At 40.0% G+C, this 13,335-nt stretch overlaps 1 protein-coding gene across 1 annotated transcript in view; it reads left to right on the forward strand.

Moving 5' to 3' along the window:
* Positions 1-215: 215 nt before the first annotated feature.
* Positions 216-13,335, forward strand: part of LOC136288572 (3'-5' RNA helicase YTHDC2-like) — a 30,373-nt gene continuing 17,253 nt past the window's right edge. The window contains 11 exon segments of the mRNA XM_066181923.1: positions 216-394; positions 1,038-1,128; positions 1,505-1,698; positions 3,308-3,507; positions 4,101-4,267; positions 6,515-6,617; positions 7,871-8,027; positions 10,163-10,270; positions 11,336-11,485; positions 11,871-12,005; positions 12,354-12,480. Coding sequence (XP_066038020.1) covers positions 220-394; positions 1,038-1,128; positions 1,505-1,698; positions 3,308-3,507; positions 4,101-4,267; positions 6,515-6,617; positions 7,871-8,027; positions 10,163-10,270; positions 11,336-11,485; positions 11,871-12,005; positions 12,354-12,480 — 1,607 coding nt within the window. The 5' untranslated portion in view covers positions 216-219.

Raw genomic sequence — 13,335 nt, forward strand, 5'->3', positions numbered from 1 at the left:
GGTAACACTGGCAGTGTCTGGTCGTGGCCACACACGTACCTCGGTACACACGCAGCTTCAACACCCTTGCGCGGGCAAAAGAGCCAAATTCCCCCGCTCGGGAGCGATTCCGGCTGCGGGCGACCCGGCGCAGGCCCCGCCCCGCCGCCCCCCAGGCCGAGGATCAGCGGCCCCGCGTTGTGCCCGTGTCGGGGCCGTGTCGGGGCCGTGTCCGGGGCCATGTCGCGACACAGGCGGGTCTCGCGGCGGCAGCCCAGCGGGGCCGCGGGGGGCTCGGCTGCCGCCGCCGCGGTGCGCGCCCGGACCGAGACCCTCAGGGAGTGCGGCGTGGACGAGGAGGTGGAGATGGCGGTGCAGCTCGCCCTGGAGCGGTTCCGGAGCGGGGACGAGGCGGGTGAGCGGCACAGCCCGGCCTGGGGGGAGCCTGCGGGTGTCGGGAGGGCGCTGGCAGCGGGTCACGGAGGGAATCCTGCCTCTCTGCCCGGCCTAGTGAGGCACAGCTGGCGTGCTGTGTCCAGCTCTGGGCTCCTCAGTAGAGGGAGGGGGTCCGGCAGAGTCCACTGAGGTGAGATAAGGGGTCTGGAACATCTCTTATCAGGAGAGGTGTGGGAGCTGGGCCTGTTTAGCCTAGGGAAGATTGAGAGGGGATCTCATTCGTGCGCGTAAATACCTCCAGGGTGAGTCCCGGGAGGGCGGTGGAGACTTTTTGGTGGCAGCATAAGGAGCACTGGCCATAAATTAAAACACAAGAAGTTGTACCTCAACATGAGGGAGAACTTCTTTCCATTGAGGGTAGCAGAGCACTGGAACTTCGGCCAGGGAAAGCATGGAGTTTCCCCCTCTGGAGACATCCCAAACCCACCTGGATGTGTTCCTGTGACATCTGCTCCAGGTGACCCTGCCTTGGCAGGGGGCCTGCACTGGGTGATCTCCCTTGCAATCCTAACAATTGTGTGATTCTCTGACATTGAGATAATATGTCAAGATCACTGCCTGTTGCATTGTTACTGTTTTTTAATGATTATTTCTCATTCTAGAGATGGAATTTCCTTCTAGTTTCACTGGTACTGAAAGAGCATTTGTTCACCGTCTCTGTCAGTCGCTTGGACTGGTATCTAAAAGCAAAGGGTGAGTTGGGGTACAACTTTCAGGCTTTTGGTGCAAACGAGTGGAGTTTCATGGCTAGTGATAACCTGATTGATGTTTTCAAAATACCCTACTGTGTTGCAAGGAATAGTATTAGACAAAAAAGTGTAAAAGTAGACATAGAAATTCAGATATCTTTGTTCATTGCTGTATGCGTGCTTGGAGAAACTTGTGACATGCTTTTTGGGATGGCTTGCTTTTATACTTTGTGGATTTAACGTGTCCATTAAAAAGGCTTCTCATTGCGATCTCTGTTTTTTTTTAAGGTTTTGCATAGAACCTCATACCTTGACAGATAAAAGTTAACCTAGAGTAGGTTACTTATTCCTAAAATACCTTTTCTTTTCCCCCCTCACAGAAAAGGAGCCAATCGATACCTGACTGTAAGGAAGAAGGATGTATCAGAGACACATGCAGTCATGACTTGTGACTTGGCTCTCCGTACGAAACACGCTGTTCGGAGTCTAATTCAGAGCTTTCCTGTCACGAATAAGGAACGCACAGAGCTCCTGCCAAAGACACAGCAAGGAAATGCCCGTGCTGTTGAACCTGGTATGTTTGGTGTGTCTTCTGATTTGGACTTGTCCATCAACGCCGCTTGAAAAAACCAGCTGCAACCCAAGGACAAAACAAATCCCCTTTGGTTCTGTCCCCTCTTGTGTCCTAGCAGACATCTTGAAACAAGCACATGAATTTTCCATACTTTTGAAGTCTTTTGTAACCGGTGTTGTGAAGAACTTGGGCAGTTGTATCATACACATTGCGATGCCTACCTTGTGCTCAGTTAATTTAGAATCTTTGAGCCAGTTCTAGCCGAATTTTTTCGGAAGCAAGTTTGTGAAATGTGGCTTCATACAAGTGCTGTGAGGTGGGATTGAAGAGTCAGGGTGTTAACCATGACGCCATAAGAACAGCCTTAGGAGAAAATGAGGTTGGCTGTTCTGCTTAGAGAAATTCATGTCCTTGATAAATCAGGAAGTTTAGTTTTTCTTCATCTCTACAAAATAGATACGGTCCTTAAGACACTACTGTCCAGACTTCTTGATTTCTAGAATATTAAAGAGTTCCCCGAAAGACAAGCTTCTGATAAAATGTTTGCTTTTTTTAAAAAAGCAATGCTTTCTCTAGATTATTGCTTTAGGAGCTACAAGTGGAAGAGTTACACTGTGTTTCTCTGTGCAGAGGTGGGTGTAGTGAACAGAAAACTCTTGTACCAATATGCCTTGTTTAATTGTGTATTTTTGATACATGGTGTCTGTTCCTTAAGTGCTTCCTTTGTTATTTTTTTCAATTGTTTCAGTTGTTTAATAGGATTGTTTAATGAACAGAGGGCAGCTATAATAAAAGTACGGAAACGCAATGTCTTAGGAACGTAAGAGATAAGTTAATGAACAGTCTAATATTTGTCTTTCTCTGCTTCTCAAGAATATATTTTTAGTTCTCCTGATCTCTTAGTCTGTGTTTGTCTTGGTAGAAGAGAGCTTGTAATTTAGTATATGAATCTGTTAATTACATTAAATATGTGTATTTGAGTTTACAGCAAGCTTTTCGTTCTTCTGGAAAATAATTATCAAGGATTAACAGAGTAGCGCTTGCAATGCTGGATTTGAAGTAGCTCCCTCAGAAGATGTGCACGTTTTTTGGCTACTTATGCACTGCTTTCCAAGGCATCACACTGCTGTGTGGGGTCCAGGACTCTTGATATAGCATGCTTGAATTAGTATGATTTCAGGCAAATACGTGTAATAGTTTAAAGGTTTAACTCGGAAAGTGTGTATTTCTAGGCAAAACTGCAGATGTGAAATGTGGGCACAGATACAAAGGCCACCAAAATACACCAGACTGTTTTTCTCTGGTTTAGTTTCCCATTCTCCTTCTGCTCTTTGTAGGCTTTTTTGACTGGGAGCAATGCTCTGGAAGAGTCTGATTTTCTTCAAAATACCTATGAAAGTAATAGCTGTTTTAAAATAAATCTATTTCAAGCACCGGAAGAGGATGTGTTGCTATAAATATGACTGCTAAATGTGTGACAGGTTTGTCACTTTACCCCCAGGGATGCATAAAAAGTCAGCAACGTTAATTTTTAAGAACAAATTTTGAGCAGTGTTTTAGTGACCTTCCTCTGTATCTGCCTAAATAACCTTTTAACTTCTCTTCACAGAAAACAGAGAAGTGAACAAGACAAGTGGTCGCCTAAATGACGGTATCCCCCAGGTTCCAGTGAAAAGAGGGGAATCAGAGTTTGATTCTTTCAGGCAATCACTACCAGTTCTTGAAAAAGAGGAAGAAATTGTCCGAATAATAAAGAACAATAAAATTGTTTTGATTATAGGAGAGACTGGATCAGGAAAAACTACTCAAGTATGTTTCTTCAACGAAATAAAAAAGATAACAGTATTTATACAAAACTAAAGCCAACTGTGTAACATTTGTGATAAGGGACATTTTAATGCTGTTTTCCTGTATGATTGAAAATCTTGTGTTCCAATTCACTCTCTTGCTTTTCATATACTAAACCAGCAGGGAGGTACTAAAAGCATAAATAGTTCCTCCCAATTTTCTGATAGATATGTTTTTTTATTAAAATAATGCAAAATATTGAAGGGAAAATAGCTGTGATGTTTGTATAATCCTTTTTCGTCTAAGGTTTGTTCTGTTCTTAGTACCCAGAGTAATATATTTTTTTGTGTTAAAATGAGAGATTATCTTTAGCGCTTTTTTTTTTTTACAGATTTCTCTGAAGTAGGAGAGAGATACTGCAAGTTTTTTCTTTAAAAAAAACCTAAATAGGTTATACTTAGAAATTTATTTTCTGCTTATTCAGGTATGTTTGCAGTGATAATCCTAATGCAAAGTCTTTTGCAATGTGTAATACTGAGATGCAGTTAAATTGTTTCCCTGTGCTAAGAAAGCTGTGACATTTTCAAAAGTAACTTTGAACCACTTCTTTACAGATCCCTCAGTTTATCCTTGATGACTGCTACAAGAATGGAACTCCCTGTCGTGTGTTTCGTACTCAGCCGAGACGTTTAGCAGCCGTTGCTGTGGCTGAAAGAGTGGCAGCAGAAAGAAGAGAGAAGATTGGCCAGACAATTGGTTACCAGATCCGGTTAGAAACCAGGTACTAATGGTATTTCTAAGTGTTAGTTTATCTTGTGCTGGTATGGTGAATTTTGTGTACATTTAAACTGCAGTATGGAAGCAACCCCAAAAATAGGGGGGCTATGTTGTTGCAGGTAAAGAATACTTAAGAGTGAAAAGGACAGCTTTTTTCCTGTGTTTTGCAGTTTCAGGTTGTCTTATAGAGTTGATAGGGGGTCATAAAAGGGAAAAAACCAGAATTGGAAAGTGACTGATGAAACTAAGCATTACTGGCCAGTCTAGTTTGGGCTAAGTTTACTCTGCTTCAGCTTTTGTGTTTAAAACATGAAGTGATGTAAAAGCAAACATTTCAATATCACTTGATGATTTTCTCTGTAGAGCAGAGCATGGATGGATTGTGTAGGTTTTTTATATCTTTGCACTCTCTAGCCAGTGACATTTCAGGGAAGGGGCAACAGTTGGGATATGAGTGACCAGAAGATTGCAAAGTGTTGTGTTGGCTTGAATGAGCCAAGATAACACAGCTGATGAAAATGAATGCACTTGAACAACAAAGCCACAATAAGAATTCCGATGTGTGTATGAAAGCTCCCGAGGCTATTAAGGGATTACAAGTGCTGGTGAAGATGTATCACAGATAAGCTGGATGATTAATGTGTGGGGGTACTAAGCTGGCAGAAGAAGGGGAAAGTCAGATCAAAATGGAAGAATTACTGGAAGCAGTGCAGAAAACCCAGCTTGAAAAGAATCAATACATTTACTCCAGAAAACCACTAAAAGGGGGAGGTGACAACATTTTGAGCTGTGGAAAAAAAAGTTCCAGAGTGGAGATTTTTAGAGGTGTTTATAGTAACACAGAAGTCCAATTTTTAAAGTTTTCTAAAGTATCTTCCAGAGAAGAGCTGTAAAGTACAGTACAAAGAAACTTTTCAGCTCCTTTAGGATGGCAGTACTGGAGGAAGTAGTGACAATTGCTGTTTTTACTGGAACAGCTAACTTGGCCCCAGGTATAGAATAGTAACATTTCTGTATTTTGACCTCCTGAAGAACCAGAGGATCAGCTGAGTACTTTGTGGTTTAGTCAGCTGTAGTGTGCTGGGTTTGCAAGGCAAGGCTTTGGGAGCTGGGGGGAAGCTTTTGTGAGAAGATGCCAGAAGCCTCTCCCATGTCTAACGAGAGCCGGTGCCAGCTAAGACAGACCTGCGTCTGGCTAGAGGCTGAGCCCATCTGTGATGGTGGTGGTGCCTCTGGGGTAGTGGGAAATGGGGGAGAAAAATCTGCACAACAGAGGCAACAGTTCAAGGAGAGCAGTGAGAGCATGTAAGAGAAGCAGCTCTGCAGATAGGAAGGTGGGTGCAGGAGGAGAGGAGGTGCTCCAGGTGCCAGAGCAGACCATGGTACAGCCCATGGTGAGGCAGCTGGTGCCCCTGGAAGTCCGTGGTGCAGCAGGGATCCATCCTCCTGTGCAAGATTCCATGTTGGAGCAGGTGGATGCCTGAAGGAGGTTATAATCCTCTGGGAAGTCCGTGCTGAAACAGGCTCCTGGCAGAACCTGTGGTGCTGTAGAGGGAGCCCACACAGAGGCAGGTTTGGTGTCAGGATTGTGACCCTGTGGGGGTCCCACACTGGAGCAGGCTGTTCCTGAAGCACTGCACCCTGTGGAAAGGGACCTGTTCTGCAGCAGTTCAGGGAGAACTGCAGCCCATGGGAAGGACGCACATTGGAGAAGCTCATGGAGGGCTATTGCCTGTGGGAGAGACCCATGTCTCTGCTTGTCCTTCTCTTGACCCTCTGAGTCTTTTGTTGTGTTTCCTCTCCCCTGCCCATGGAGAGGACAGATAGAGTGGCTTGGGTAGGCACCTGGCATCCAGCCAGGTTCATCTCACCACGTGTAGGCAGATAGAAAGGCTATATCCAAGCATATGCGGAGGAGTTGGAACCTGTTTTTCCACATGGAATTTTCTAGTAAATTGAATGACATGCAGAGTTTCTCACAGTTCTCTTTAACTTCCATCTTTATTAAAATTTGAATCTCACTTTTTCAATTAATCTGTTGTCCAAATTTTTGGGACGCAAGCACTAAGGGTTATTAGGAAGTGTCTGGGAGAAGATACAGTTTGAAAATAAGTGGTGTGTGTGAATCTTCTGGGGAGAGAACAGTAATTCCTCTTCTGGTCAGCAGCTGCTTTAATTTTTGAGCCTTGGAAAGCTAGCAGCCTTTAAATGGTGCAAACCCCCTGACTTGTCTCTGTGATCTGTTCCACAGGGTTTCTCCAAAGACGCTGGTAACATTCTGCACTAATGACATGCTCCTTTGCATGCTGATGGCAGGAGACAGCACCCTCTCCACTGTGACCCATGTTATTGTGGTGAGCATCCTGTGGTCTTTTTTGTGGGGTGGAGCAATATGTATTGCTTTGGAAAATGAGGTCCTCGTTTGTTTTTAAATTTGCTGAGCATTTTAGGTGTTTTTGTTTGGTAGAATCTGCTTCGACTTTAAAGACTTCCTGAGTCCTTAGAGCAGTATGCGTGTTTTGTGGATTTTGGTGCTTTTCTGTGTGTTTGTGTTTTTCCCTGTAAAAATATCTTATTTTATTTTCATAATTAGTTATATAATTAGCCAGTACTGACATAGTTGGCCAATTAGTTCATAATTCAGCAATAATTAGTTGTGGAATCAGGAAGAGTTGAGGACGACAGAAGAGTAAATTTTTCTGAACTTCCCTGTCAGCAGAAAAGCCTTTGGGAGGCTTCCATTGATGTGATTCAATGTGATCGTGTCGGAATTTCTGTTACCGTGTATTTGTTTTAGCAGTACCATGTTTTCAGTCCGTTTGTTTGCCCAGTGTTTTCAAGATAACGTGCAGTCCAATTCCTAGCAAATTATTCAGGTGTGTTCATTTATGATTATATTAATATTCCTATTGCGGAATTTACTAAGTAATGGGAACTAGAATGTTTATGGCAAGATTTAGGTATTGAAGATTAAAAGAAATCATGGTAAGTTTAGGTGCCTACCTGATTATCAAAGTTAAAAAAGCATGAGAATGATCTATACATTCTTGATGTCAGACTACAAACCTTGTGTTTGAATTGTTGTTTCATTTTATTCATAACACAAAACAAAACAGAAGAATGACAAAGATGATTAATCAGTTATGTACCTTACTCTGTAGGCTTTGTGTATGACTTGTCTAAGCAATCTGTCATTTTTTTTTTTTTCTGAGTATGTGGTGTCATATATTTCTTTAAATGCTCATCAGTGGTGAAGTGAGAATTTATTAAAATAAGATTTGTAGGCTTTGTGGTTTGTGGTCTTTTCTTGAAATTGGGCTTTAAATACAAAATTAGAGAGGTTTCTGATATTCACTTTGGCCTCTGAAGTTAAGGTGTGTACAGTTTGAGCATTGCAGTGCACTTGGCTCTGCTAAAAACTTCTTGAAGTACTTTTTGGTTTATGGATAGTTCTTAAAAAAACCCTATTACTTAAACTAGACTTACACATTTTAAGACCTCTGTAATGTGCCACTAAATCTTTTATTTTTTAAAGAAGTTTGTATTTGTCAGAAGTTGTGATTTTGAATCTGTGATGTTTATCTCTTTTTTCCTCCTTTTGTTACAGGATGAAGTACATGAGAGGGATAGGTTCAGCGACTTCTTGCTAATAAAACTGAGAGATGTGCTACAAAATCAGAATAATTTGAAACTAGTTACTTCTAGTGCTGCTCTAGATGCAAATCTCTTTATTAGGTATTTTGGAAGCTGCCCAGTAATACATAGTAAGTGTTTATCTGAACTCTTAAATCTGAGTATACCTGGCCCGAGACTCACAGATCTTATTAAACTGTAGCAAACTATTCTGAGTAAAGGCACATGATGAATAAATTGAGAGTTACAGGAATCTGTTCTTTGTCTATTCAGGTTTGCTATTCTTTAACTGTTTGCACCTACTTCAGAGTGAAGTATTTTAATCTGTAAGTGCAGGTATGTCCTGCCTCCTTCCAGTATTAATTCCAGAAGTAGGAAAAGCTTATCGAAAGGTCTTCTTACTGATACAGGACTTAGGAGCTACGTGAGTGTGATATATATTACTACATTCCAGTAGATTCTAATTCTTCAGGCCTCATAAAGGTTGTTACTGGTTACTGGATAAAACACAGATAACTGTACCTGTTCAATTCAGAAATACAGGCCTAGGGAGATTGGGTCTCATGCTTGAATCACATGATTCTTTGATTTAAATGAAATTAGTAGCCGTTCATCTAGGTAAACATTCAGAAAAGGCATCCAATTTCTCTTAGTTTCTGTTCAGACTCAGTTACCTGCAGTTAAATTACATTCTGATGCAAAGAAAGGTTACCATTACTGCTGTTTTAACTTCATTTGACTGATCTTTAATGGAGGCAAAATATAGATGTCTGGGAGATGAGGGGGTTTTGTGGGTTTGATTTTTTTCCCCCACCCTTCTGGCTTGCAGGTTTTCTGCATGGGCGACCTCCTCTGGCACCTTGCAATCCTCTGACTTTTTCAACAATGTCCAGATTTAATGTGATCTGAAAAGTGGCTTTTATGATAAATGCTTTATGTGACAATCAGGTAGACTCTGTCTGTCAGCCTTTTTTAAAAAAATCTCAACAGTTTTAGGAAATGTGTGGGATCGCTTACTGGTTTATTTCAGCAAATGTCTGTGAAAAGGAAACCTCTTCTCCCTTTTTTTGCAGATAGAAGTGCTTATTTCTAGTTCCCAATTCTGAATTGCTGCCTAGTAAAGTAAGGCTTGCAAATTGTTGGAGACAGGAATCTGGAAATTACACATTATTTCATGTTCTCTGAATTTTTTTTGCAAGGAAGAGCCTCAGTTGTGATTGTTGTGTAGCTTTGCAGTTTACTCTTTTTGCAGTTTTCTGTTCTTTTAGATGGGTATATTTGTGTTGGAAATTCTGATGGCAATCTCTCCTGCCTACCACAGTGCTTATGCTAGTTATGTAACAGGCCAATAGTAATTGAAAAGATGGAGGTTTTTTTTGAGAATTCAGCAACTAAAAGAAGCTACTTTGTCTGTTGATGCAGTGAAAGAGGTTTGATTCTCCTTCAGCAATCAGTGCATTAACTGACAAAATCCTGAGCACAGAAACCAACAGTTTGTAGTTGAGGATTTCTGTAGTACACAGACTTTGTGATCAGTGTTGGAAGACTTCCGCTGTGACAGCTTCTAAAAGTATGTGAATTGTGTATTGTTCTTTCTGAAGGAAAATCCTGGGTGGTCTGAAGTCAGCTTAAGGGACAAGAAATCAAAATGTAGAGATTTTAATTCTTCATGCAAAAAATATCCTTTCCTGTCCACAGATAAGGTGTAGAAAAGAATAATTTTCAGAAAGAAATCAGGATAAATTATTGGAAGATAAAGACCACTGGGATGTCTCATCTGTCAAGATGTACTCAGTAAAGAAAGCCCAGCTTTGCAGAGTTAGTTGAGGACATAGAGATAAATCTAACTCCTCATTTACTTCTCATGAAAAGAAAGTAGTTTAATACAAAGATGTAGTGTTCCTTGTGGAACCTTGCACAAGGCTGTACTAATTACTTTTTAATTAACTACATTTTTATTCCCAGTGGCAGGTTTACATGGTGAGTTCTTGTTTGCAACCCTAAACAAAAAAGGCTGTTTCCTTTTTCTTATTTTAAAAAATTTGTAGGTAATAACTATCAATCTTATGAACATCTCTTGCTATAACACCTGATAAAATTGAAGTTGATGAGAAACGAGGTGGCATTTTACTTTGGAAATGTTTTGGTTTGTACAATTTTGAGAAAAATAAACCCAGCGAAGATAATTTTTTTAAAAAAAATGCTGTAAGTGAAGCTAGGAAGCTACTGAATATCTAATCTTTCATGGATTTTTTTATACTCTTAGTCCAAGGAAGACCTTTTGAAGTTAAGGAGATGTTTCTGGAGGACATTTTACGAAGCACTGGGTATACAAAGAAAGAGATAATAAAGTACAAAAAAGGGAAGCAGCAAGGTTGGTGGACTTCTTAACTGTAAGGTTGGCTATGAGAATCATTGATTGATTGATTGAACAAACAATTAACAGGATTATTTTCTGTTAAAATTCCAGTGTCAGGAGATTAAAGGAGATGTGGTTAGATGATAGCAAGTATCTTTAAGCTCTCAGCATTTACATTTTTTAAATAGTTTCTGCAATTAAGGAGAAATATCACTTTGATTCAATGGTTGCATTCTTTTTGCTTCCAGTTGATAAATGTCATCTTTTTTCTAATTATTATGGTGTAGAGTTACATATAATTGGGGGCTCTGCCGCATGAACACCAAAAAACCGTAGGATGCTCTGTATCTTTGGATGCAAATGAAAGCCAGCAGGATTTTGTACATCTTGCACAAAATGTGCAAGTTGTTCCCTTTAGTAACATTTTTCACTGCGTTCTTCAGCATGGATGTATTTTTTGTAAGCATTTACACTCTTGGTTTTCATTTAATTTAGTAGATACTACTTCAGAAGTTTTCCTGGCGACTGACAGTAATGATCCCAGTGATTATTGAAAGAAAAATTTAAAAAAAATGCAAACCCTAAATCTGTAGCATAAAATCCTAACTGGATATTTATCACAATGCTCAGCTCTGATCACCAGAGACAGAAAAGTTTAGTTGAGACACTGGTGTTTTTTACTTTTTCTTCCACTTGTGTACAAAACCAAGTTGTTACATGCAGGGACTGTATCACTTGTCTTCAGCATTCCACTTGTGGAGAAAGATCTGGGCTGAGAGTGTGTAGAAGGTAATTACTTAGGAAGCTCCTTTAAATGCAGTAGTTTGGAATAATGGAGGCTTCAGGGGTTAAACGCCAAAATGATGGGTTTTGCCGCCTTCTTATAGCCCTTGTTTACAGTGGTGCACTTTGGGTACTCTTGAACACGTCATTTATGTTGGACTGGTAGTAGCATTCTAGATTAAATAAAAGAGGTTGAATTGATAAAACTTTGACCTGGTATAACTGGTTTTTTTAGTAGAAAACAATAGATAATAAAGATGACTCTAAAACATTCTTGGGGAATACTTTGCATTCTAGACGAGAAACAGAAGAAAACTCCTGCTGAGTGGTGCTCAGCTCAAGGAAACACTAACAAACTGGCATGTCGGAGACAAACATCAGTTCCAAGGGCAAATGAAGAGTACAAATGGTTGGATGATGGTGGTGACACGGTATTTAATCAACTGGTAAGTTTTTCCTTTTGTTGGAAGAGATCTTTTTATTTGTGTTGTATTATTAGCCATTTAAAATCTGTTTTCTAAAGATAGTGCTGTCGAGTCTCTCAGGATATTAACGTATTTTAAAGATTACTTTGTTAGGATGAACTGCTCTAGCTGAAGTGCGTCCTTCAGTTATGGTGGTTGTACACAACTTTTCCTCACATCAAATGGCTCAACTGCCATGGTGTGAGTACTTGCATATGACACAATCAATGCATTAACTGATACCTGCGTGCGGGATTTCTGATTGCTGCTGGGAAAACTAACCGTTCAAATTCTTTGTGTGTAATGTATGAGAATAAAGACAATTCTTGCAAGTGATTTATTTTCCATATTGTTTTTTTATCTTCATACTGAAAAAGATGTGAATTGCCTTGAACCGTGGATAGTAAAATAAATGGATTCCTGTCTTTCTGACATCTGGTTGCATAAAGATATTGATTCCTTTGCTCAGGTGTTCCATCTTATTTTAACTGAAAATGTCAGTGGTAAGTTTCTTGTGTTATTACATAAGAAAAGAGCAACTTAAAATTTACTTAAATTTCTGTGGCTACTTTTATCTCCAGGTTCAAATGTTGGTACCTTTGCATTCTGATGCCTACTGAAAAAATGGATAGGGCTAGCGGAATTAATCAGTTGCTTAGTTAGTTGCTGTTTTGAGATATTTACAGGAGCGTGTTTCTAAAACAGCGTGGAATTCCCATGAACTGACTGCAGAGATAAAGTGAAGAAGCAAATTATCTTTGGGCTGGAATTTGAAAGCAATATTTGTACTATATTTAGATGGAGAAATAACATTTCTACTTGTTTTACTGATAATTTTTTTTACTTCTCAGTTGATTATAGGCACAGTGAAACCGGTGCGACTGCTCTGATGATTTCTTCAGGGAGAGGCTTTTTGAGTCAAGTAGAACAGCTGATCAGCATGGGAGCAAGTATCCACTGCAAATCATCCAATGGCTGGTAAAAACAGAGAAGCCACAAGATAGATTTATTTGTCAATAAATCTATTTCTGTCTCTCTTAGGAGAGAGAAAATTCTGTAACACCTAATTAATTTGCTAAGTTACCACTCTGCTGTAAGAACTATAGATTTTGACAGCCCAAACAGTTTCTCCTATTAATCACATTGTTTTCTGTAAATTCTCAATTGAATTTGTAATTACATGGTCTTGATTATGGGCATAAACTTGGTTTTAGTATGTCTCAGAAAAACTGTAATCTGCTGAATTGGACCAAAATGTTTGACAAATCTTATTTTCGTGGAATTACCCATCCTAGAAGATCTTTGTGTTACGTTTCTAGATATGTTGTAGCATGTAGAAATATTTGTGAATCTGTAAAAACTCAAGTTTTGTGGTCATGAAGTTTATCTTCATATAAACAGGGAAGTACAGTAAATAATTATAGTAATGAAGGATAAGAACTGGGATTCCAAGGATCCGATATTTGGTATAAACACTTGAAAAACTTGGGAAGGCATGCGGTTTAAAGATAAAACAGTGAACTGCATTGTGAGGAGGACAACTTCTGAAAGACATGAATTAGCCCGAAGTTTTCCCACATTTTGATGAAAAATGCCTGGGGTGTGACTTTTGGGGATGACTTAAAGGGTACTGCGGAGGGGCAGGTCTGATCTCTGTACACTGGGGTGGGCTTTTTAAAGGAATGGAGCATTCTTCCTTCTCATTTGCTTGTGCATGTTTGCAGGCACTCCTGTGTAAAACTGACATTCTTTTGTGGTGAAGAACTGCAGTTATCTAATCAGATAGCTGTTAACACCTGTTCAAGCACTTTCAAATGGGAAGTTGCAGATCCA

This window comes from Chamaea fasciata, unplaced genomic scaffold (assembly GCF_029207755.1).
Source record: "Chamaea fasciata isolate MVZ Bird 193981 ecotype frontalis unplaced genomic scaffold, bChaFas1.0.hap1 SCAF_4, whole genome shotgun sequence".
Lineage (NCBI taxonomy): Eukaryota > Metazoa > Chordata > Aves > Passeriformes > Sylviidae > Chamaea > Chamaea fasciata.